This window comes from Heptranchias perlo, chromosome 2 (assembly GCF_035084215.1).
Source record: "Heptranchias perlo isolate sHepPer1 chromosome 2, sHepPer1.hap1, whole genome shotgun sequence".
Taxonomy (NCBI): domain Eukaryota; kingdom Metazoa; phylum Chordata; class Chondrichthyes; order Hexanchiformes; family Hexanchidae; genus Heptranchias; species Heptranchias perlo.
The window spans coordinates 69,978,689-70,005,448 of NC_090326.1; the positions used below are offsets into that span (position 1 = coordinate 69,978,689).

The following is a 26,760-nucleotide window of genomic DNA, read 5'->3' on the forward strand; positions in this document are numbered from 1 at the left end:
AGGAGCGTTATCAAACAAAATTTGACACCAAGCCACGTAAGGAGGTATTAGGATAGGTGACCAAAAGCTTGGTCAAAGAGGTAGGTTTTAAGGAGCGTTTTAAAGGAGGAGAGGTTTAGGAGGGAATTCCAGAGCTTAGGGCCTAGGCAGCTGAAAGCGCAGCCACCAATGGTGGAGCGACTAAAATTGGGGGTGCGCAAGAGGCAAGAATTGGAGGAATGCAGAGATAGGAGGGTTGTAGGGCTGGAGGAGGTTACAGAGATAGGGAGGGGTGAGGCCATGAAAGGATCTGAAAACAAGGATGAGAATTTTAAAATCGAGGCGTTCCCGGACCGGGAGCCAATGTAGATCAGCGAGCGCAGGGGAGATGGAAGAACGGGACTTGGTGAGAGTTAGGATATGGGCAGCAAAGTTTTGGATGAGCTCAAGTTTATGGAATCAGGGGGAAAACTCTCCAGTGGCTGGAATTATACCAAGCACAAAGAAAGATGGTAGTGGTTGTCGGAGGCCAATCATCTCAGCCCCAGGACATTGCTGTATGAATTCCTCAGGGCAGTGTCCTAGGCCCAACCATCTTCAGCTGCTTCATCAATGACCTTCCCTCCATCATAAGGTCAGAAATGGGGATGTTCGCTGATGATTGCACAGTGTTCAGTTCCATTCGCAACCCCTCAGATAATGAAGCAGTCCGTGCCCACGTGCAGCAAGGCCTGGACAACATCCAGGCTTGGGCTGATAAGTGGCAAGTAATATTCACATCAGACAAGTGCCACACAATGACCATCTCCAACAAGAGAGTGTCCAACCACCTCCCCTTGACATTTAACGGTATTACCATCGCTGAATCCCCCACCATCAACATCCTGGGGGTCACCATTGACCAGAAACTTAACTGGACCAGCCATATAAATACTGTGGCTACAAGAACGGGTCAGAGGCTGGGTATTCTGCAGTGTGTGACTCACCTCCTGACTCCCCAAGCCTTTCCACCATCTACAAGGCACAAGTCAGGAGTGTGATGGAATACTCTCCACTTGCCTGGATGAGTGCAGCTCCAACAACACTAAAAAAGCTCGACACCATCCAGGTCAAAGTAGCCTGCTCGATTGGCACCCCATCCACCACCCTAAACATTCACTCCCTTCACCACCGGCGCACTGTGGCTGCAGTGTGTACCATCCACAGGATGCTCTGCAGCAACTCGCCAAGGCTTCTTCGACAGCACCTCCCAAACCCGTGACCTCTACCACCTAGAAGGACAAGAGCAGCAGGCACATGGGAACAACACCACCTGCACGTTCCCCTCCAAGTCACACACCATCCCGGCTTGGAAATATATCGCTGTTCCTTCATCGTTGCTGGGTCAAAATCCTGGAACTCACTGTGGGAGAAACTTCACCACATGGACTGCAGCGGTTCAAGGCGGCGGCTCACCACCACCTTCTCAAGGGCAATTAGAGATGGGCAATAAATGCTGGCCTTGCCAGCGACGCCCACATTCCATGAACGAATAAAAAAGTTTATGGAGGGTGGAAGATGCGAGGCCAGCCAGAAGAGCATTGGGATAGTCCAGTCCGGAGAGAACGAAGGCACGGATGAGGGTTTCAGCAGGTGAGCTGAGGCAGGGGTGGAGACAGGCGATGTTACGGAGGTGGAAGTAGGCGGTCTTGGTGATGGAGCGGATATATGGTCGGAAGCTTATCTCAGGGTCAAAACGATGCTACGGCTGCAAGCGGTCTGGTTCAGCCTCAGACAGTGGCCAGGGAGAGGAACAGAGTTTGCAGCGGGGATCAAAGACAATGGCTTCGGTCTTCCCAATATTTAGTTGGAGGAAATTTTTGCTCATCCAGTCGGACAAGCAATGTGATAAATGAGACACAGTGGAGGGGTCGAGGGAAGTGGTTGTGAGGTAGAGACAGGTGTCGTGAGCGTACATGTGGAATCGGACATCGCGTTTTCGGATGATGTTGCCGAGGGGCAGAATGTAGATGAGAAATAGGAGGGGGCCAAAGATAGATCTTTGGGGGACTCCAGAGGTAACAGTGCGGGAGCGGGAAGAGAAGCCATCGCAGGTGATTCTCTGGCTACGACTGGATAGATAAGAATGGAACCAGGTGAGCGCTGTCCCACCCAGCTGGACGACGGAGGAGAGGCGGTGGAGGAGGATGGTGTGGTCAACCGTGTGAAAGGCTGCAGACAGGTTGAGAAAGACGAGGAGGGATAGGCTACCAACGTCACAGTCACACATGATGTTATTTGTGACTTTGACGAGGGTCGTTTCAGTACTGCAGCAGGGGCGGAAACCTGATTGCAGGGATTCAAACATGACGTTGCGGGTAAGATGGGCACGGATTTGGGAGGCAACAACATGTTCAAGGACTTGAGAGGAAGGAGAGGTGGGAGATGGGGCAATAATTTGCAAGGACAGAGGGGTCAAGGATGGTTTTTTTTGCAGTGGGGTGTGATGATGGCAGATTTGAAGGGGATGGGGACAGTACCTGAGGAAGGGGAACTGTTAACAATATCAGCTAATATGGGGGCCAGGAAGGGAAGTTGGGTGATCAGTTTAGTGGGAATAGGTTTGAGGGAGCTGGAGGTGGGTCTCCTGGTCAAGCTGAGCTCGGAGAGGGCATGATGGGAGATAGGAGAGAAACAAGAGAAAGATGCGAGTTCGGGGCTAGGGCAGGGAGGAACCTTAGGGGAGGTTTGGCTTGCTGGGCTAGGGGAAGGAAGGGAACTGGCAGAGGCAGCTGAATGGATGGTCTCAATCTTAGTGACAAAGAAGTCCATGAGCTCCTCGCACTTTTTGTTGGAGGTGAGGGTGGAGGAGGCAGGGGAGAGGGGTTTAAGAAGACGGTTTGTAGTGAAGAGAAGCTGGATGATCCTGGAATAGTAAGCAGTTTTGGCAGAGAAGAGCAGGACCCAATAGTGCTTTATGTGGTCCAGCCAGATCTGGCGATGAATGGTTAAAGAAGTTGCCCACCATAAGTGTTCAAGTCTGCGCCCCTTGGACTTATGGGAGTGGAGATGAGGGCCTACCAGGGAGAACGACCAGGGTGAGAGAGAATAATGGTTTTAATGGGGACAAGGGCATCAAAGGTGGAGGTGAGGGTGTGACTGAGCAGATTGGTAGCTGCAGAAACATCATGGTGAATGGAGGGCCAAAGGCTAGACAGTTGGGAATTTGAAAGTGCCGTTGTAGTTTAAGACTAAGGGTTAATGCAGGAGAAATGCTTTTGTTGTTTTTAATGTCAACTCGATTGTAAACTTTGTAATTACTATAAATATTATTTTTTTTTTAACTGAGTACTGCAATTTACCTGTTTACTATTTAAGCCAATCACCATGTTAGACTGCTCACTATTCTGCTCATAAAAAGTTCCTGGTATTTGCTGCCCAAAAGAAAAGGACTCATACCTACACAATAAGTTACCTACAGACCAACTACTAACTAACTTTCTTTGTTTGGGGTGGAGTATATGTTATCACTTTGGGGATCCAGACAGCTGTAAGATGACGCATGTGGTGATGGAAGATTGGGACCGAGGCAACACTCCATTGCAGGCTCCATAATTTAATACGAGTTAGGCAGGTCTGCAGTACTCCACGACACCACCAATGACTGACCACCCAGCACGGCAAGCCAATAGTGTGTTATCATCAGTACAACCGTATCACAGAAAACCCCATCAATAAATGTTGAGACTGATTACATTTTTATCCACCCACCTTTCCTCTACAATAGTACCAAGCTTTCCTCAATTACAAATGTTCAGCTGTTTGACTCAGTAATAACATTTGAGGGGAAAAAAAGTGAAGATAATTGGAAAAATTGTAGAAGAGCACAAATCCTCACGAAAAAAAAAGCACTTCTCCTCACAATCTGAAACCTCAAGATTCTAAAAGCCCATTTCCATACATTGATGAAACATTATAATTTTGTTTGGCAGAATGTTAAAAATAAAAATATGTGGTACAGTTCAAACCACGTAGACAAGTCAACTTGATGAGTTTGGCTTACTCCAGGCTGCCCTAAAGAACAGAGAGGTGGGTCAGTTGTCAGCCCACTATAAGATAATACCAAGAGATTTTTGCTAGCCTGATTTGCAGGTTTATGCTGAGAACACAAACTCCTGCAGTTAAACCTCGGTATTATATATAAATTTATGTCTACACATGATACCAGCAACATCATTTTCCTCCTGCAATAAGAACGCTTACCCTTGAAAGCATCATTGTCAAGAACCTTAGCTCTTGCAAGCTGAAGCTCAACACAGATTTAACAACCAGGTGTTGTTGAAGAATACATTAGTTCATAGAAAAGCCCCAGTTTCTCCACTAAACTCCAAAAGCAGCTCCTTTCTCTTAGTAATTGGCTGCTGCAATTCCCTACATTATAATAGTGACGACACTTCATTAGCTGTGAAGTGCTTAGGGATGTCCTGAGGTTGTGAAAGGCACTATGAGAATATGGACACTCAACAGCTTCTCAACTTCCATTTCATACATTTAATAAAGTTTTATAACAAAATGGTCAATGACTATCAAATATTGAACAAGGTCACCAGTGAGAATGAGAACAAACCAAGTTACAGGACAAATGAAACAACATTCTAACTTGTGTTTAATTAAATCTATAACAGATTAAAATTCATGCTTTTAGGCACTTCCCTCATTGCTTCTCAGTTAAATTTAGTCAGTCATTCTAGCCTTATAAAACTGCAGTTCTTCTTTCTTACTGTGAGTTGCACCAGAGATTCACTAGCCTTCAATTAAAATTGGTTGCTAAAAAGTTTCAACTCAACAAATGTTAGTGTTGATGCTGCAAATTTGAGTTTGTTTTAGATATTCTTCAGGTCACTCCCATGAACGGTCCAAGCATCTTACTTTCAGCAGTGTGCCTAAACTGTCCAATATTTAATTATATATTTACATAACTCAGAGGCATAGCAATTGAACCCCCTTATTACCTAAACTGGATATTGTACCTTCTGCACGTGCCTTCACATGCACTTCTCCAATCTTTCAAAAGGCAGGCTGAGAAACAGTTTAGAAAGATTAGGCCTAATGCAAATAATTTGCTGCTTTATGTCACAGACAACAAGTAAATATACAGAGTAACAGGTGAAGCAAATTATTCTTCCTTTACTCAATCACACAATAACAAACCACGTGCCTGTCTCTCTCATGGCTGACTGACTTGCTTTGGTATTACCTTTCTTTCTAAACAATTTCTGACTGTAGAAACTGACCACTTGCATCTTGGGTTCCAACTCCAGGTCAATATCTCACAGCCTCCTGTTTAAAAGGTGACTGACTGCCGTGTGTCTCTTTTTCCCTTTTCTCTCTATTTCCAGCAGTGGGAGGGCTGAGCCTTCAAATCTTTCCCCTTTCAGGGATTTACCAGCAGGCCTGTCAACCAAGTTAACTAGCTCCTCTCTCAAAAGTATATTCTAAACAGACACCTCATGTTGGGCTCATAAATAAAATTATCCCTACCACAGTAGGAGTCTTCTCTTGGAACCAAGTTACATGATATTCCGAACTAAATTATCCTCAAAGGAGAAAGGGGAGAAAATTGGCAGGAAAAAAAAATCCTGTTAGACTGCACTCAGGCTCATTATGCTGTTACTGAGGGGAGGGGGCGAACTACCCAGACTACCATATACACAGCCACTAAGCAATTCCTTTACACTGTGTCCAGCAGGCACAATTGTTCTTCCTGATCAAACACAGACACCATCAAAAGGATTTATCAATGTGGTGTGTAGCTGTCCAAAGATCTAACAACATTATGAATGCTTTCTGCTTTCCCCGATGACTGGTTTCTCTGGAAGAGCCCATTCCCTCCATGGAACAATGAGCTAAAAATCTTGAGAACAAAAAAAGTTATTAATTTAAAGATAAATTGGGAGAAAAGCTCATGTATGTCGTTTTTAAGTCACTTACCCCAGCACCTCCTAGTTCATCAGGTAAGAAATTAAACTTAAATTTACCTGGATTTTACATTAGAATGTTTCATCTGTCGAAGTCCACTCTTGATATCCAAATAATTGCAGCCACAATATTTGGAGCACAAGTGGTATTTAAAACAACCTAGGAATGATGGACATCAATTGCAGCACTTCACTGATGAGCTGAGCAGTGACCTCAACATTTTATTGTAACAAGATAGTGCCTTCCCAGCACTAGTGCTTTTATACTTTTCATTAGATGAGGAGAAGAATTGTCCACTGGGAGGGGTGTGTAATCGACATAATCACATCAGCATTCTGCTCAGTGCTGATGTCAAAATCTAACAATACTGCACCGTGATCTGTATCCTTTGAACACTATAAGATGACAACAGGGTGAGTAGAAAGCCCACAATCATTCCAGTAATGGGTCAGCCATATGAGAATTTAAAAATACAATATGAATGCCAGGTAAGCTTACATTTAATTTATTATCTATTGAGCTGGGAGGTAATGGGGTAAGGCAAAATATTCCTTAGGACAATCTTTTTAATTTGAAAATTGATTGCTAAGATAATTTTAAATAAAATATTCCTGAAATATTTTAAGTTATTGCAAAACACAACTAAAATTTGATCAAGGTGTAGAACATGTGGATTCACAGTGTATACTTTATTCTGAAGTAAATTGAACTTAAAAATAACTATTTGCAGAAGAAGAAAAAAAATGATTTCTTACCTGAACCTTGGATCCTGGTTCATGAGAAGCGGCAGGAAAATAAATTACTTCTTCAACTTCATTGCCAGGTCTTGCTGAATTTTTTCCAAATATTGTATAAGCAGCCTCTGTGGCAGGTGGCAGAGCTACAAAACAGGAACTGGAAGGAGCGACGGCCATTCTAAAGATTGAGAAAAAGTCAAGAGAATCATTATTAAATATATAAAATTTTGTATTTAGAAAGGGAAATGTGCAATTCAATCAGTGCTGCAAAAATGTTTAAAAGTTACTGGATGTTTGCTAGTAGGGCATTTGTTGAACCTGTTCAAAATTAATTTTCCACTGAGTTCAAGGTAACTTTGGTGTGGATAAGGGAAGTGTTGCTGTAAAGAAACATCTGCAAAGAAGTACAAAAAATGGATTTTCATTCCTCCCAAAACAGTTGAGGGGAGTTACAACCACATCCAGCCATGTGCAGCTTGCAGAGTTTCCTATTAAACATCAGATTTTGGAGTTGAAGCAGAAGAGTGCATCACCTCATCCTATACAGATTTGTCACTTACTTTGCTTTTCCCAAAATGCTTTGGGTTGAGTTCTTGCAGGGCTTCTCCTGCTTGTTCACTGTAATTTTGGTAGAAGGGCCAAAGAAAAACAGCAGATGAGTGGAAAGACCCCCCATGGAAATTCACCCCCACAATGTTTACTGATGATACAATTTTAGAAACAGCAATTAAAAAGGAACAGAACAAAGGAAAGGGGAAAGAAAAAACACACAACCCAAAGAGAATTACATAGAAATTACAAGAAGAAAACAGGCTTTTTAGCCCAATCAGACTGTCAGTGTTTCTCCTCCACATGAGCAGTAGTCCTAATCCCAGGTCCCTACCTTGTTCCAATGTCCCTTTAGTCCCCCTTCCAAAAATAACATGGAGCACGATTGTAACAGGCCGGCAGGATGGCAGCAGGGGTGAACGTGCGCATGGTTGACCCGAATAATAAAAACATACCGTTCCCCACGCGATCGCAACTTAATTGGTGGCCATTAATCTTGTTTCTGGGTTTGGCGTCTGGAAAGCTGTGCAGTGGGTGGACTGCGCACCTGCATGACCTGCTGTCAGCTGGAGCTTCTAGATTTAAAGGGCCATCGCTCCAATGGATTTTGCTGGAGCAGCAAGACACAATGGAGCAGCACAGGGGCAAGGCTGCTCCAAGATTCAGCAATGCCTCACTTGAGGGGCTGCTGGCCGGGGTGAGGAGAAGGGAACTATTTTACCCAGCCGACAGGAGGAAGCACCCTGCCTCTGCCACCAAGGCCTGGCTCGAGGCGGCAGAGGAGGTCACCAGCAAGATCAACATATCCCGCACTCGAGTCCAGTGCAGGAAGCGTTTCAATGACCTAACTAGGTCAGCAAAAGTGAGTACACTTACTGATTCTCCTGCATTCCGTGTCGTACCTCATTTCCCCCCACCCCCCAGACACATCATTCTGCACTGCCAAGACTACTCCATCACATCACTCCTCACACCCACTTAAGGCTCATCCTCAACTTACCTTCACTTCCTGAGCACTTCCTCACATCCCCATTTGTGACCCCACCATTACCACACACTCCAGTCCTGATCTAATGTGATGTCTCTGTCTCCTACTCACCCTCTGATACAACTCTTTCACGGTCAGCTTCACCCAAAGCAATGCATTCATCGGTTGGCCACTTCACCATCACTCACTTACACGTCTGCACTTTCTCTCCTTCTAGAAGAGAGTGCAAAATGCATGCAAGAGGACGAGGACTGGAAGGGGGGCCACAACAAATAGCGGTCCTCACAGTGGGGGAGGAAGCCCTGGAGATCAGCCGCACCCTTGAGTGCCTGTTCGTCGGGGACGCCGAGACTGGCACCCCACAAACGTCTGATGACACGACTTTAACATTCATCACACACATGTTAACAATGCTTGGCATGTTGAACACTTCAGTATGTTCACCATATGACACATCTGTGATGCTTAATATTGCCTTCTGTTCTCTTACAGGCCCTTCAACAACCACAGTGACGGGAGAGGACGATTCCTCAGATGAGCTCCCAGCCTCTGAGGGCGCACCGTCACATCTTAGCGAGCCATCCACCAGCGCAGATAGCTCACACCTCGGTGGGTCCTAGTAGTCAGTTAGTTGGGTTGGCACCTGGTGAGTCACCACGCACTGGTGGCAGGGGCAGCTGTGGTGAGATCGCGTCAGTGGGCGCCACTCCTCTCCAGGCTCTGCTCAGCTGGACACAGATGCTGAACTCTGGGGCCATCCTTTGAAAGAAGAATGATCGAGGGACAGCAGCGCATTTGCGAGGTACTGGAACAGGCACCACGCACACTCTCCACAATAGCAGAGGATGGAGGAGTCCAACTCCTGCATTAGTGGAATGGTGGCACAGGTACGTGAGGGGATCTCTGAGATAGTGTCGCAGGTAAATGCGGGAACGTCTGCAATGGAAAGACGGCTAGCCTCCATTGAGCTTCAAGCACACCTCACAAATGAGTCCATTCAGGCCCCGAGAACGGCCGTTCGGACTTAGGGTGAACAACATTCTGCCCCCATAAAGTGGCAGACAAAAACTTTACAAATGGGCTAACAAGGCATCACACATGTCCTCCAAAGTGTTGTCCAGCAGGGTGGTAGGAGTGATGTGGGCCTGGTCCAGGAGAGGGATGATGGCAAAAAGGGGCAGGGAAATGGGTACACCACTCAAAGCACTCTGACGTCTCACCCGTTGCCCCCCTCTCAACCTGTACCCGCAATGCTGCCTCCTCACCAGGTGGCCGAGTCTGCCCTTGCACAGGTGCAGGTGGAGCAGTCTTTGGCGGAGCCCTCATGGGCTCCAAAACCCAGAGGGTGGAGGCCGAAAGCATCTAAGCAGTACAGGCATGGACGTGAGCAACCTGCCACTACCACTGCTGCAGCCACAGGGGATGTACCACGTAAAAGTAGTAGGAAGAGAAAGGCTAAGGTGTTGTGATCACGAACGGTATGCACAACAGTGTCTGACAGACCGTCATGTTTTCATTTATATTTTGTTTATGTTAAAGTCACATTAAATGTTATCATGCTCACCACTACTGCCACGTCTTGCCCATTCTTGACTGTCTTCTGTGATAGCACCCTTTCATGTGCTTCATCATGAATGGTGAGACTTGTTGCCACCCAGTGGGTAACTTTACAGTGGGAGTATGTGTAGTTGCAGGACTGTGCAGGGGAGGTGGGGGCTGGTGTTGACACTGCTCTTTCCTGGTGGTCCGACGACTGGACTATTCTCACTTTGTGATCTCACGAGAAGCATTCACATATTAGGTGACTCCCTGGCCTCACAAGCAGCCAGGTGAGCCGCTCCTCTGCCGATGAGTTCGTCCTTCTCCTCCTAAATGTTCACTGCAGAAGTGGATGCCGGATGAAGGCCTGGGGCCTCGTCAACCAGTACCCCTCTCTCTTGCGCCATGTTGTGCAGGACACAACACATAATGCAACCCACTCTTGCTGGTGCATTCTGAAGCGCTCCCCCAGAACGATCGATGCACCAAAATCACATCTTTAGCAGTCCTATCAAATGTTCAATGGCCAATCTGGTGGCGATGTGGCTGTCATTGTATTGATGCTGTTGCTTGCTGATTGGGTTCCTCAGAGGTGTCATTTGCCACGTGCGCAGGGGGTATCCCTTGGCCCCGAGGAACCAGTCCTTAAGACTATTCGGTGCATGAAATTGATGTTGGATTCCCTCAGAATGAACGAATCATAGCAGCTGCCAGGGAATCTCGTACACGTGACGAAATCATTTGCGGTGGTCACAAACGGGCTGAGCATTGATGGAGTGATAACCCTTTCTGTTGATGAACAGTCCTGGCTCGTGTGGAGGTGCTCGGATTGCTATATACGTGCAATTGATTGCACCGTGTACACGTGGAAAGCCACCAGAGTGGAATCCCACTGCCCTCTCCGTCAGGCTGAGGTCGTCCATGGCAAAGTCGATGTATTACGAGGCCCTGTGAAATAAACCGTCGGTGACCTGTCTTATGCACTTGTGTGCAGACGACAGAGATCCAGGCGATGTCACCGGTGGCACCCTGGAATCATCCAGAGACAAAGAAGTTGAGGGCAGTGGTTACTTTAACAGCGATGGGTAAGGAGATACCGCCAGGCTCAGCTTGGCATGAAGGAAGTGCAGATGTCTGCAACCACCTGGCGACTCACTCTCAGCCTCCGTATGCACTGCTCCTCAGAGAGGTCCAGGAAGCTCAGCCTCGGTCTGTAGACCCTCTGATGAGGGTAGTGTCTCCTGCGATGTTATTCCCTCTGTTGTTCCCCCTTCCTGTGCAGGTGCCTGTGACACAGCACGGTGTTGTGGAGCTGCAAGTGGCAGAAGTGCAAGCCATGCCTGGCGAGGATGGTGATGTTCCTCGTCCTTGGGTGTAGTGGTGAATGCAGCCATCGCGCCCCCCATCGTGATGGTGCAAGTTTGAGGGAATCCGAAAAGTTGGTAAATATATGTGTAAACAGAACAATTCTGAGCGTAAACCAAGAATTTTCACAGAAACATAAAAACATAGAAAATAGGAGCAAGAGTAGGCCATTCGGGCCTGCTCTGCCATTCAAAATGATCATGGCTGATCGTCTAACTCAGTACCCTGTTCCCGCTTTTTCCCCATATCCCTTGATCCCTTTAGCATTAAGAAATATATCTATCTCCTTCTTGAATACATCTAATGACTTGGCCTCCACTGCCTTCTGTGGTAGAGAATTCCACAGGTTCACCACCCTCAGAAGAAATTTGTCCTCATCTCGGTTCGAAATGGCATACCCTGTATCCTTAGACTGTGCCGCCTTGTTCTGGACTCCCCAGCCATCTGGAACATCCTCCCTGCATCTAGTCTGTCTAGTCCTGTTAGAATTTTATATGTTTCGATGAGATCACCTCTCATTCTTCTAAACTCGAGTGAATATAGGCCTAAACAACTCAATCGCTCCTCGTACATCAGTCCTGCCATCCCAGGAATCTGTCTGGTAAACCTTCGTTGCATTCCCACCATGGCAAGGACATCCTTCCTCAGATAAGGAGACCAAAACTGCACACAATACTCCAGATGTGGTCTCACCAAGGCCCTGTATAACTGCAGTAAGACATCCCTGCTCCTGTATTCAAATCCTCTTGCAATGAAGGCCAACATACCATTCGCCCTTCCTAACTGCTTGCTGCACCTGAATGCTCACTTTCAGCGACTGGTGTACAAGGACACCCAGGTCTCGTTGCACCTCCCCTCTTCCCAATCTATCACCATTCAGATAATAATCTGCCTTTCTGTTTTTACAACCAAAGTGGATAACCTCACATTTATCCACATTATATTGCATCTGCCATGTTCTTGCCCACTCACCCAACTTGTCTAAATCACATTGGAGCCTCTTTGCATCCTCCTCACAGCTCACATTCCACCCCAGCTTTGTGTCGTCTGCAAACTTGGAAATGTTACATTTAGTTGCCTCATCCAAATCATTGATATATATTGTGAATAGCTGGGGCCCAAGCACTGATCCCTGCGGTACCCCACTAGTCACTACCTGCCACCCAGAAAAAGTCCCGTTTATTCCTACTCTCTGTTTTCTGTCTGTCAACCAATTCTCAATCCATGCCAGTATATTCCCCCCAATCCCATGTGCTTTAATTTTGCACACTAATCTTGGGTGGGACCTGATCAAAGGCCTTCTGATAATCCAAATATACCACATCCACTGATTCTCCCCTATCTATTCTACTAGTTACATACTCAAAAAACTCCAGTAGATTTGTTAAGCATGATTTCCCCTTCATAAACCCATGCTGACTTTGTCCAATCCCGTTAATGTCTTCCAAGTGTTCTGTTATCTTTTATAATAGATTCTAGTCTAAACACAAAGATCTCCCAGCCAAATGTTTGTCTGAGAGAACCGAGTGCCCTGCTGCAATAACTCACCTTTTATCCCCATCTGTCAAACAGGGATTTAAATGTCCAAATGGCTGCCGACTGAAACCTGACCACTTTCCCATGGCGTGTTTCGCACAGCACGGGAAACACGTTGAGGCAGCATTGAAATCGCTTGCCTTCATTCTTGATCAGATTTATGTACATTTCAAGTACTTTAAGTACTGGAATTGCTACTTTGAATGTCGTCCTGCCGGCTTTAATTGCCAGCGGGACTTCTGGGTTCGGGAACGGCGTGCGCACCCAGATGGCTCTGGGTTGTGTGCGTTTTTCGGCGTGTTGGAGCCGTGATTTCTGTCCACTTCTCATAAAACCGATTTGCTTTGCCCCAACGCACCCGCACTTTTCTTTTAAAATCGTGCCCACTGTCTCTGCTTTAAATAACTAACTTTGGCAGTGCATTGCACAGCCTCACAACCCTGTAAAAAAATGTTTCTCCTCCTCTAAATATATTACTTTTAATCTTGTATCTATGCCCTCTCATTCTAGGTTCATTAACTGGAAATGGTCTGTTTTTATCCCTTCATAATTTCAAACACCTCTATCCAATCGCCCCTTAATCCAACAAAAATGCCCCAATTTTTCAAGTCTTTTTTCGTATTTGGATTTCCTCATACTAGGCACATCCTAGTGAATTGACACTGTACCCTCTCTATTGCCTCAACATCTTTTATGTAGTGTGGAGTCCAAAAAGCATACAGTAGTCTGACTGCAGTCTTTAGGTCTATATTGATATACCATATCTCAACTTTTATGTTCTATACCTCTTGCCACAAAACCCAGTATTCCATTAACTTTATTTATGGCCTTGTCCAATTGGGATGTGGTTTTTAATGTCTTGGGAATCTGAACCCTCAAATGTCTCTGCTCTTCCACATCATTCAGCACTCCCCCATTTAAAGTACACGTAATACTTTTTTTTAAAAAACAAAATGTAGCACCTCACCCTTACTGGCATTGAATTCCATCTGCCATTTTTTCCCATTCTACCATCTTATCAATATCCCCTTGCAGCTTACTTTGGCCCTCAGAATTACTGATTATGCCTCCTACTTTAGTATCACATGCAAATTTGGACACCACTGCCTCTAGCCCTATATCCAAACCATTGCTGTACATAGTGAACATAAGTGGTCCCAGAACAGAACCCTCGAGACACCACAACTCACTTCCAAACATTCGGGGAAGCTGTCCTGAACGCCTACTCACTTTCCTCCCTTCAAACCAGGTTTTAATCCACTTTGTTACCCTCCCCAAATTCCATACCCCTTAATTTTAACCAATAGTTTCCTGTGTGGTACCTTGTCAAAGGCTTTCTAAAAGTCCATGTGCACTACAACCACTGCATATTCCCCAACCACCATAAACGGCACCTCTTCAAATTAGAAGTTTTGAAACGATCTGTAAAGCGCTTAAATGGAAAGCAGATGATTGTCTAATGTTATTGTTAAATTGTTGAAGTGATAGAGTTTTTTTGCTTTTTGTTGATATTTTATTAGTGCTTCTAGCATTTTCTGTTTGTTTCAGGTCTCCAGTGTCTGTTGTTTTCCATATATTGTTTGATTCACTTCTCTTCCAGGAATGCCTACCTTGAAGACGTTCTGTTCCTTTCTTCAAAGTGGTTCCCATGCATCATTTAACCCTTCATTGCTTTTCCTTCTCTTTCTGGGCACTCATTTTCTGTGTCTCATGAATGTTTTTTAACTTCTGTCATTATGCCTCCTATTGTCTCAAGTTAATATCACTTCAGCCATTTAACCACCTCCTGTTTTCCATTTAGGCACTCTACAAATATTTTTTTTCCTTGTGCGAGTACATGTGCACATGTTTTCCCCTTCCCTCTGTTTTGATGCTTTTTAAAGGCTGTTTGTCAGAATTGGAAGAATTACAGATGAAGGGTATACATCTGAAATATAAACTTATCTGTTTTCTCCACTGATGCTGCCTGACCTGTTGAGTGTTGCCAATATTTCAGTTTTTGATTCCAATACTATTTGGTATAACACCCCTGTACTTATAAAACTTCCAACATGAGCAACACCACAGGACATCGGCTAGTTATATAATAAAAAGATAAACAGTCCTTACAAATTATAAGGAATTAAATATGTAATTTAAAAAAATTTAAAGGATGCTTCAATTTTATTTGTACCAGATCAATCTATTAGACAACAAGAACTGACTTTTGAAGATTCTGCACTTTTAAAAAAAAACTTTTTGAACATTAAACTGTAAGAGCAACCAGTGAAACCAGGGTAAATCAGTACCTTAAATTAGAACAGCACTCAGTGTTGTGCCATACATTCAGTGCAGAACTAAACACTCAACCTGTGCTATTTTAATATTTTACTTATATGTTGGAGATGGCTCCACTATGAAGAAACCTCTATTATGCATTCAGGCCATCGTTCGTCTTCGACTATGACAGCCTCCCAGTGATTGAGCAAACTGCATATCTCAGTAGCCACAAACTGGGAAAATCAAAAAATCTATTTTGAAGTAAAACTCAGGTTATTGATCCTTAGCATGCAATTACATATAGGTTATAATTTTAACCAGCAACCTGAATCAGAATAGATCACTGTCTTCTCCTACGCTTCTTCCTCACAGTTCCAAAAACTTCATACAAAAGTATACTCTTCATATTGGAGCTATCTCCAAGTTATAAGTAAAATATTAAAATAGCACAGTTGAGCATTTAGCTCTGCACTGAATGTACAGAGTGCTGTTTCATACAGTACCTGTTATAGCAGGTCGCCAGCCTAAAATATGTTCAGAATCTTACAACACCAGGTTATAGTCCAACAATTTTATTTGAAAATCACAAGCTTTCGGAGGCTTTCTCCTTCATCAGGTGAATGTGGAAATCCTTGAACGTTTCGCATTTATATTCAGAGAACAATACCTGGTGATTACAGATAATCTTTCCAACTGCCCATTGTCAAGGCAATCAAAGTGTTCAGACAGAGAGGTGTTACCTACAGGACCACCGAATATACAAACAGCCAGAACACAAGACAGAGAGAGAGAGGGAGAAACATCCGAAAGGAAGAGAAAGACAGAAAATGACCCGTTGTATTAAAAACAGATAACTTTTATTCGCTGGTGGGGTTACGTGTAGCGTGACATGAACCCAAGATCCCGGTTGAGGCCCTCCCATTCTATCTATGCAATATCCTCCAGTTCTATATTTCCCACCCCCAAACACTCTGTTCCTCTGACACAGGCCTTTTGCATATTGCTCCTTCACCCCATCATTGGATACCTGGGTCTTACACTCCAGAATTCCCTCCTTAAATTTCTGCACCACCTCCTCCTCCTACTCATGTAAACCTTCTCAAAACTCACCTTTGGCAGGCTTCTTCGGTTCCACCACCCGTGGAACTGATCGGAGCCTGCACGATGCACACTCCGACCAGTTCCAACCTAAAATGGCTATTTATTTCATAGGACCCCGATTTCCACATTAAACGGGGACTATTGCCTGAAACATGAATGCTTTGGACACCAGCCAGTAGGCCCCTTTCAAAATGGAGCCAGCCGCATCGCCGGTGTAAACGGAGTGGTAAGATTACCCACTCCATTTTGAAGCTGTTATTGCCTCGTTAACACCAGGTGAAGGAAGTGAAAATCAACCCCAATGACTTGAGCGTAGTCAGGTAACAATCCCAAAGTGAACTGTCTCCACAATATTTGCTCAGAACATTTTTGAGTTTCTATTAGTACACATGCTGTAGATGTGAAAGATGGTTAGACCTGAGGTAGAGTACACCAAAGAAAATTGAGGAGCTTATTTAATCTTCAGGTCAATATCATGAAACCAGTTGCGTTACTATCTTCTGCACAACTTCTTGAACCGAGCGGATATAGACACAATGTTAGAGTAGGCAACAAAGTCCATCCAACTCGCTCGGAAATTATTTGTATACTTTGTTCTCCTGGCCAAAGAACTTTTCAAAGCGCTCACGCAAGGATGGTATTTGGAAATTAACCTGAATTTTGCTCTGCTTATTTTAAATTTGTGTTCCATCCTTGAAAGCGTCTTGATTGCAGGCAATAAGAATGCGCGCAATAAGAATGTCAGCTGAAGCGCAGAGATGGCCCAACCCACGGGACAGTCTAAAAGGATCTTTGCAATCAAGCGCAACATTAACTCAGATCTGCATTATTTTGCCCAAAATCCAGCCTCTGAAAGGGCCTCAGTTGAGAATTCATGTTTCAAATTCCTCACTCAAGATCAAAAATACACGGTTTGTATCTTCTCAGGATTCAAGCGGTACCTTAGATATGGGGACTGCCAAAACAACCAGAACTGCTGTGCAGTGCATTTCCTAGTCAGAGATTGCGAGCAGAAAACACTGGCCATCTGCATTGACAACTATTTTCCTTAAATGAGGTTTTTTTTGCTAAGTTTATATAAACCAACCAGCATTTAACATATACTCATCTTGCCCCTTCTCCTCTAATTTCACTGCCCTCCTGCCACTCTTACTTTATCCCTCTATATAAACTATTCAAGGTCTTCCGGGCTCATAGAATCAACTTCAAGCTCCTGAGCTCAAAAATAGAAAGGCCACAGGCATTGATGAGATTCCAGCAGAATTAAATACACAGGAAGAGGCAACAAACTAATTCAATTTGTGTGAAGCCATGTACTTGAAAGGGGAATCGTCAGATGATGTCATGAAAATAATCACAATACTTCTGGGGAAAAAAGCTAAATGCTAGCAAATTATGAGTTTCATATAATCAGTTTGATTCCACATGCCTCAAAATTATGCTCAGATTACTTATAAGAAGTTTAAGACCAAAAGCGTAACAACTCAGCAAAGGTAAACTTGGGTTTTGCACAGACAATAGGGATAATGAGAGTTCTGTGCAAGAGGAGTAGAGAACATAATCAAGAGGTGTACATTAGCATTGTAGATTTTGAAAAAGCCTTCGACAGAGTGAAGTGGATCAAGCTGAGAGGTTAAAAAAGAATATTAGTGTGGATTGGTAATGGAGACACCTGATAAAGGCTTTGTATATGGGACAAACTGCAAGTGTTAAGGTAGCAGATGGAGAGTCAGAACTAGGAGTGATCGAAAAGGAGTGCAACAAGGATGTTGCTCGTCACCTGTGTTGTTCAACGTTTTAATAAACAGCAACTTGCATTTATATAGCACCTTTAAAGTAGTAAAACGTCCCAAGGCGCTTCATAGGAGCGTTATCAAACAAAATTTGACACGAAGCCACATAAGGAAATATTAGGACAGGTGAGGTAGGTTTTAAGGAGCGTCTTAAAAGGAGGAGAGGGGGTAGAGAAGCGGAAAAGCTAAGGGAGGGAATTCCAGAGCTTAGGGCCTAGGCATCTGAAGGCACGGCCGCCAATGATGGAGCGATTAAAATCGGGGATGTGCAAGAGGCAAGAATTGAAGGAGTGCAGAGATCTCGGAGGGTTGTAGGAGGTTAGAGATAGGGAGTGGTTAACAGTTGGATCAGGTGAGACAACTGAAATATCTGGGAAGCATCATGACTGAAGATGGCAGATGTGCCAAGAAGGGAAGAGCTTGGATTACAATGGGAAAAGTTGCACTTAATTAATGGAAGAGGATAATGACTGGACAACTAAATAGTGGACTGGAGAAAAGATTTGTAAAGAGTTTGATATGAAGTGTGATGCTGTATGGTGCTGAAACATGCATGCTGAGGGAAAATGAGGTCAGGCTTCTAGAAAGCTTTGAGATGTGGGTTTGGAGGCATATTGAAAAAGTATAGTGGATAGATAAATGTAGTTTGATTGATGTGATCAGAAAAAGGCAAATTAACTGGATTGGGAAGTGCTGAAAGAGGATGGGAAGTTGAGAGATGATAGGAGGACAGGTGGAAGGAAAAAGACCAAGAGGAAGGAAAATAAAAATGCTTCTAGGCCACCTGAAGAATGGGAGACGATTGATGATGATAATAACCCATACTCACGGCCACCCCCTCTCTACTCTCGTCGTCTCAAACATAGACAAGCCCATCTCTGTATCTCTTACCACGCAAATTCTCCTACCTGCTTCCACCCCCACTTCATTTTGCATCCAACCCTGGAAATAACTTTCCCCCAAGTCATTTAAAACTGCGCTTTCAAACACAACTGGCTGAGCTTTGATCCTCCATTCACCACAATACTTCTGCAGCTATTAGAACATAAGAACAAGGAGGAGTAGGCCGTACGTTGATCTGATCAATCACTCCTTCACATTAAAAGGCACTATATAAATGCAAGTTGTTATTATACCTGAAATATTATTAGCCTGCCTTTCAACTTAATCAACCTGTTGTGCATTTCCAGTAAAGTATTTTGTTTTAAATGAAGTTGACAATAGAATCCAATGTAACTGCATTACCACCTCTATTTACTTTGTGATGTGCCTAACACACGTGGAATGCAAGTTGAAATTAGTCATTTAAATTAATGTTTATGTAGGACACTTTTTTATTAATCAGGCCTCAGAAGATAAGATCAATTTATTTGTAACAGTTACAAACTGAGCTGGTTGTATTACAGCAGTACTCTGCAAACAATTCATTAATTATTTAACAAAAATAGATGTCATCATGTTCCTTCAGAACACAAAGCTTAATTGTTGTATTTATAGAGGAATATTGATTCACTTTTTGTTTGAGTGCAAGTATCTAAAACTACATAGCACACAATTTATTGGATATAAACAGATTGAAAAAACAGCTTAACAAAATTTCTGTTTTGCTCTAGAGATTTAAGTTTCAAAATGTCTGATGACAAACTCACTGTTAATAAATTTAAAATGCTAAATGTTACCTCATGTACACAGAAAATAGTAGACCGAGGCAAAAACATGGCACTGTGATAGTTACAAATTCGGGTCTAGGAACATAGGAACAGGAGTAGGCCATTCAGCCCCTCGAACCTGTTCCTCCATTCAATTAGATCGTGGCTAATTTCTATCTTAACTCCACTAACCCTGTCTAACAAAAATCTATCAATCTCAGTTTGCAAATTTTAATTTGACCTAGCCTCATCAGTTTTTTTTTGGGGGGGGGGGGGGGGGGGGGAAGAATCCCAAATTTCCACTACCGCTTGTGTGAAGTGCTTCCTGACATCACCCCTGAATGGCCTGATCTAATTTTAAGGTTATGCCCCCTTGTTCTGAACTCTCCCACCAGAGGAAATAGTTTCTCTCTATCTACCCTATCAAATTCTTTAATCATCTTAAACACCTCAATTAGATCACCCCTTAATCTTTTATATTCAAGGGAATACAAGCCTAGTCTATGTAACTGTCCTCATAATTTAACCCTTTTAGCCCCGGTATCATTCTGGTGAATCTGCACTGCACCCCCTCCAAAAACAAATATCCTTCCTGAGGTGCGATGCCCAAAACTGAATGCAGTACCCTAGATGGGGTCTCACCAGAGCTCTGTACAGCTGTAACATAACTTCCACCCCTCGGGATAAAGGCCATTAGCCTTTGTAATTATTTTTTGTACCTGTCCACTAGCTTTTAGTGATTTCTGTACTTGGGCCCCTAAACCTCTCTGTTCATCCATAGTTCCTAGCTTCTCGTCAATTAGAAAATATTATGATCTATCTTTCTTGGCACCAAAGTGGATGACCTCACACTTTCCCACATTGAACTCCATCTGTCACAGTTTTTCCTACTCATTTAATCTGTCGGTCCCTTTGCAACTTTCTGCTCCCATTCACATTGTGCCACCTAACTTAGTGTCAACAGCAAACTTAGATTTATGGCTCTCTATTCCTTTATCCAAGTCAATTATAAATAGTGAAAAGCTGCAGCCCCAGTACAGATCCCTGGGGGACCCCACTAGTCACACACTGGCAATTTGAGTACATACTCTGTCTCCTGCCTCCTAACCAATTCCCTATCCAAACCAATAGGTTGCCTCCAATTCCATGCGCTCTCATTTTTGTTAACAGTTTCTTACGTGGAACCTTGTCCAATGCCTTCGGGAAGTCCATATAAATAACATCCATAGACACTCCCTTATCTACCACATTAGTTAACTCATCAGCTATGGTCTGCCATATATACCTTCTCAGGTTCAGCTGTGCCAATTGCTGCCGTAAGCAAATCCCACTTCCCATATGTGCTACAGGTAACAAAGACAACCAAATATCTACTTATATGATAGTGTATCCTAAAGGATATAATAATGCATCCCCTTTGATAGGCAAACTGATCATCATGTCCCCTCATGTATGCTTCTCCATTTTTTCACCAGGCGGACTGATTTACACTTCAGCGAAATGAGGCCAGAAAAAAACTGCTTCCGGGCAGGACACAGTCCAGGGACAGGCAGATGAAGCTCAAGAGTTAACATTTCCTGGGCTTCATGCTGCCGAGGTCAGCACAGTTTGCTGCCCGTCTCGGCCTCTGACCGCCTAATTCCAGAGGACTAATCGGGATTTACATCTTTGCTGTGTACCTCCAGCTAACATGAAGCTGTGCAAAGCCATTGCACTTATGACAACAGAGATTTGGAGTTGGAACGTAAACGGATATACATTTGATGAAGGCGTGACAAAATCTCAATCGCTTCAGTACAACCTGCTTGGTCAAGTGTCTTTTGTATTATGTATCAAGGAAGTCTCGTGTTTTATAAATTACATTTTTTAAAATCTAGTTATGACATTTAAAATGATAGCTCCCTAGTACACACAAAGTTAAAATAGGACTAAACAATGATTACAGTAGCATTTCTCAAATTTAATTTTTAAATAAAATATGCAAATAGACCTGGTGTCTGTAGAATTCTCCGACTTTATTTTAATATTCACCATTTGAATTGGAAAAAGTTTACATAAATTATGCCACAGAAACTTTTATTCTCCTTTGTTTTTGTCAGTCCTATAAAAAAAATGTAATCTTCATTTTTTTAGTTCCGACAAAGGGCATCTACACAAGATTTGTTAGAGCTTTTTTTTTTAAAAGGATATAGCTGTTTTGAAAAGTGTAAATGAAATTCTTTGGAATATTTATACATTGATTTTAAGGATAGATATCACCCAAATGGGCAAATTGGAGCTGAGCTGAAGAATGACACACTGACTACTCACAGAAAAATAATTCAGAATCAAACAATGAAGATGACTACTTCCAAAACAGCTGGCTAAAATAGTTAACATTAGATTCCGAAGTAATTGTCATCACATATTTGTCCATAAAACTTATTCAGGGCTCAGTACTAGGTCCCTTGTTTTTTGTGGTATATATCATGATTTAGACTTAAATGTAGGGGGCACGATTAAGAAGTTTGCAGATGATACAAAAATTGGCCGTGTGGTTGATAATAAGGAAGAAAGCTGTAGACTGCAGGAAGATATCAATGGATTGGTCAGGTGGGCAGAAAAATAGCAAATGGAATTCAATCCTGAGAAGTGTGAGGCAATGCATTTGGGGAGGGCAAACAAGGCAAGGGAATACACAATAAAATGATAGGATACTGAATAGTGGAGGAACAAAGAGACCTTGGAGTGCATGTCCACAGATCCCTGAAGGTAGCTGAACAGGTAGATAAGGTTGTTAAGAAGGCATACGGGATACTTTCCTTTATTAGTGGATGTGGTGTATTTGGATTTTCAGAAGGCTTTTGATAAGGTCCCACACAAGAGGTTAGTGTGCAAAATTAAAGCACATGGGATTGGGGGGGAATATACTGGCATGGATTGAGAATTGGTTGACAGACAGGAAACAGAGTGTAGGAATAAACGGGTCTTTTTCTGGGTGGCAGGTAGTGACTAGTGGGGTACCGCAGGGATCAGTGCTTGGGCCCCAGCTATTCACAATATATATCAATGATTTGGATGAGGCAACTAAATGTAACATTTCCAAGTTTGCAGACGACACAAAGCTGGGGTGGAATGTGAGCTGTTAGGAGGATGCAAAGAGGCTCCAATGTGATTTAGACAAGTTGGGTGAGTGGGCAAGAACATGGCAGATGCAATGTAATGTGGATAAATGTGAGGTTATCCACTTTGGTTGTAAAAACAGAAAGGCAGATTATCTGAATGGTGATAGATTGGGAAAAGGGGAGGTGCAACGAGACCTGGGTGTCCTTGTACACCAGTCGCTGAAAGTGAGCATTCAGGTGCAGCAAGCAGTTAGGAAGGCGAATAGTATGTTGGCCTTCATTGCAAGAGGATTTGAGTACAGGAACAGGGATGTCTTATTGCAGTTATACAGGGCCTTGGTGAGACCACATCTGGAGTATTGTGTGCAATTTTGGTCTCCTTATCTGAGGAAGGATGTCCTTGCCATGGAGGGAGCGCAATGAAGGTTTAACAGACTGATTCCTGGGATGGCAGGATTGAAGTATGAGGAGATTGGGTCGACTAGGCCTATATTCACGAGTTTAGAAGAGTGAGAGGTGATCTCATCGAAACATATAAAATTCTAACAGGACTAGACACAGGGAGGATGTTCCCGATGGCTGGGGAGTCCAGAACCAGGGGTCACAATCTCAGAATACTGGGTATGCCATTTAGAACCGAGATGAGGAGAAATTTCTTCACTCAGAGGGTGGTGAACCTGTGGAATTTTCTACCACAGAAGGCAGTGGAGGCCAAGTCATTAGATGTATTCAAGAAGGAGTGAGATATATTTCTTAATGCTAAAGGGATCAAGGGATATGGGGAAAAAGCGGGAACAGGGTACTGAGTTAGACGATCAGCCATGCCTACTCTTGCTCCTATTTTCTATGTTTCTACATTAGCTGAGGCATAGAATAGAAGAGCAGGGAGGTTATGCTAGAACTGTATAAAACACTAGTTAGGACACAGCTAGAGGTACTGCATACAGTTCAGGTCTCCACATTACAGGAAAGATATGATTGCGCTAGAAAGTGTACAGAGGAGATTTACGAGGATGTTGCCAGGACTGGAGAATTTTTAGCTATGAGGAAAGATTGGATAGCCTGGGGTTGTTTTCTTTGGAACAAAGGAGGCTGAAGAGAGATTTAATTGAGGTGTATAAAAGTGTGAGGGGCTAGATAGTGAATAGGAAGGACCTACTTCCCTTGGCAGAGAGGTCAATAACAGGAGGCATAGATTTAAAGTAATTGGTAGAAGGATTAGAGGAGAGTTGTGGAGAATTTCTTTCATTCAGAGGGTGGTGGGGGTCTGGAACTCACTGCCTGAAAGGATAGTAGAGGCAGAAACCCTCATCTCATTTAAAAAGTACTTGGATATGCACCTGAAGTGCCGTAACCTACAGGGCTACAGACCAAGAGCTGGAAAGTGGGATTAGGCAATGGCTCTTTTACTGCTGGCACAGACACGGTGGGCCAAATGGCCTCCTTCTGTGCCTTAAATTTCTGTGATTCAAACTATTGTTCAACTATTACAAAACAGTTGGAAGGTGAAATAATTCAGCCAAAGTGATGTACAATATATTTAAGAAGTATTAATGCAATTTTTGGATTACTCATTTACTTTCTCCTCCATGCCAAGAAGGCTGGTTGCCAATTCGGACATGTGTCAGCAGTACTCTCTAACCGGCTGATAGGAAGTATGTGAGAACAGCTTGCACTGCTTATTCAGTATAACAGCTTCCTTTGAGAAGGTGCTTAAATTCAGTGACAGGTTTTGGATTCACATTTTAGTTCCCATTTATTTTTATTGCATTTCATTACTGGAGATTTGAAGGAACCAGTAGCTCTCGACTTAATAGCTCTGTCATGGTTTTTGAAAAAAAAACTTTTGTTGGTCTTTGCGTTCTCCTTTTACAGTAACCCTCTTTCACACTTGCCATGATTTCTTGGCAGTGTCTCAAAATCTGTTTTATTTTTACATCCATTTTCTCAACTATTATAGATAATCCCTTAGCACTCCCCATCATTCCTGAACACACAGGTAGAATTTAGAATGGGCAGAGCTCAAATCAGTCTTTCAAGCTTATTGTGCCTACTATTAAAAATAAAGCATGGGAAAATAAGCATGCATACATATAAAACTTCCATAGACCCATATCCTGGTTCAACAATAACTCTGGTAACAAGAACATTCAGAGAGAGGAAAACTGAGACATGTTTAGAGCACTGTATCTCCTACAAACAAGTATTAAAAATGGTGATCATCATATACAATCTAACATCCTAACAACGGGAACAGGATGCATGATATTAAGAGGAGAGGAGGACAGGATCTTGTAATGCAGATTCAAATCAGAATTACAAATTTGATATGCTTAGGAATTCAGAATCACTGAAAGCACAAGTGCAATGCATATCTTGTAACTGCAAGAAATAACCTAGTAGCACTCTAGTAGCCTTGCTGAATGCATTCAATGATGTTGCAGCTAACATGTACAGTCATAAATAAGGCTACAGTACGTTCGTTTGATTGTGAATATGCCTTTAATGTCGAGGTGTATTGTGGACGCGCCCTTAATGTCGAGGTGTACTCAAGATTTTCTTTGATAAGTGTGGCAAACATTTAAGAAGATATTTTATGACTTGCAACAAAAATATATCCCTGTGAGGAGGAAAGACTTCACAAAAAGGGTGAACCAACCATGGCTAACTAAGGAAGTCAAGGATGGTATCAGGTTAAAAGAAAAAGCATACAATGTGGCAAAGATTACTGGTACGCCCAAAGATTGGGAAAACTTAAAAAAAACAAAGGATGACTAAAAGAATAATAAAGAGGGAGGAAATAAAATATGAGAGTAAACTAGCAAGAAATATAAAAACTGACAGTGAAAGCTTCTACAAGTATATAAAAAGGAAGAGGGTAGCTAACATAAACATTGGTCCCTTAGAGGATGAGACTGGGGAAATAATAATGGAAAACAAGGAAATGGCAGAGGAGTTGAACAGATATTTTGTATCTGACTTCACAGTAGAAGACACTAATAATATACCAATAATAGTAGAAAATCAAGGGGCAAAGGGGAGAGAGGAACTAAAAACAATCACTAGAGAAAAAGTACTAGGTAAACTAATGGGTCTAAAGGCTGACAAGTCCCCTGGACCTGATGGCTTGCATCAGAGGGTCTTAAAGGAATTGGCTACAGAGATAGTGGATGCATTGGTTGTAATCTTTCAGAATTCACTAGATTCTGGAAAGGTCCAAGCGGACTGGAAAACCACAACGTAACACCCCTATTCAAGAAGGGAGTGAGACAGAAAGCAGGTAACTATAGACCAGTTAGTCTAACATTTGTCATTGGGAGAATGCTAGAATCCATTATTAAGGAAGTAGTAGCAGGACATTTGGAGACTCAATACAATCAAGGAGAGTCAACATGGTTTTATGAAAGGGAAATCATCTCTAGCAAATTTATTAGAGTTCTTTGAGGAAGTAACGGGCAGGGTGGATAAAGGGGAACCAATGGATGCAGTATATTTGGATTTCCAACGGCATTCGATAAGGTGCCACATAAAAGATTGCTGCACAATAGCTCATGATGTTGGGGGTAATATATTGGCATGGATAGAGGATTGGCTAACTAACAGGAAACAAAGTCGGGATAAAAGGGTAATTTTCAAAATGGCAATATGTAACTAGTGGGGTGCCGCAGGGAACAGTGCTAGGGCCTCAACTATTTACAATATGTATCAATGACTTGGATGAAGGAACAGAGTGTCTTGTGGCCAAATTTGCTAATGATACAAAGATAGGTGGAAAGGCAAGTTGCGATGAGGACACAAAGGGCTCTATTTTAGCACCCGCTACCGGGTGCGTTCCTGGCAGGGGGGGCTCCGAAAATCGGAGAATCCCGGCGCGGTACCGGAGCCCGCCCCGAACCCGCGCACTTCCGAGTTCCCCGCTGACGCGCCGGCGTGCGCGCGCAGCCCCCGCTGGTGGGAATCCCGCAGGCAATTAAAGCCAGCGGGATGCCACTTGACAGTATTTATTTAGGTATTTCAGGTCATTAACAGACCTGATTAAGGGATTATGTGGGATTTTAGAACAAAGTGGGACTGTTTCCCACACTGGGGGAAACACTCCCAGGTCAAATGGACGTGTTGCAGCTGTCAGCCTGTGGCAGCTGCAAAGGTCCATTTGACAGGTTGGGGGGGGTGGGGGGGGGGGGTGGAGACCCTCACCCATTG

The 26,760-nt window shown here is 43.3% G+C and overlaps 1 protein-coding gene across 3 annotated transcripts in view; it reads right to left on the reverse strand.

The window, feature by feature from the left end:
- The window catches only part of LOC137340211 (secernin-1-like), a 107,220-nt gene that overhangs the window by 63,265 nt on the left and 17,195 nt on the right, over positions 1 to 26,760 (reverse strand). For 2 of the 3 annotated variants that reach the window (XM_068002635.1, XM_068002629.1), the window contains exon 2: positions 6,693 to 6,852. In XM_068002635.1, the coding sequence (XP_067858736.1) occupies positions 6,693 to 6,851 (159 nt within the window). In that variant the 5' untranslated portion in view covers position 6,852. Of the gene's footprint in view, positions 1 to 6,692; positions 6,853 to 7,557; positions 7,729 to 26,760 lie in introns of those variants that run through there. The other variant, XM_068002619.1, reaches the window with a different exon arrangement.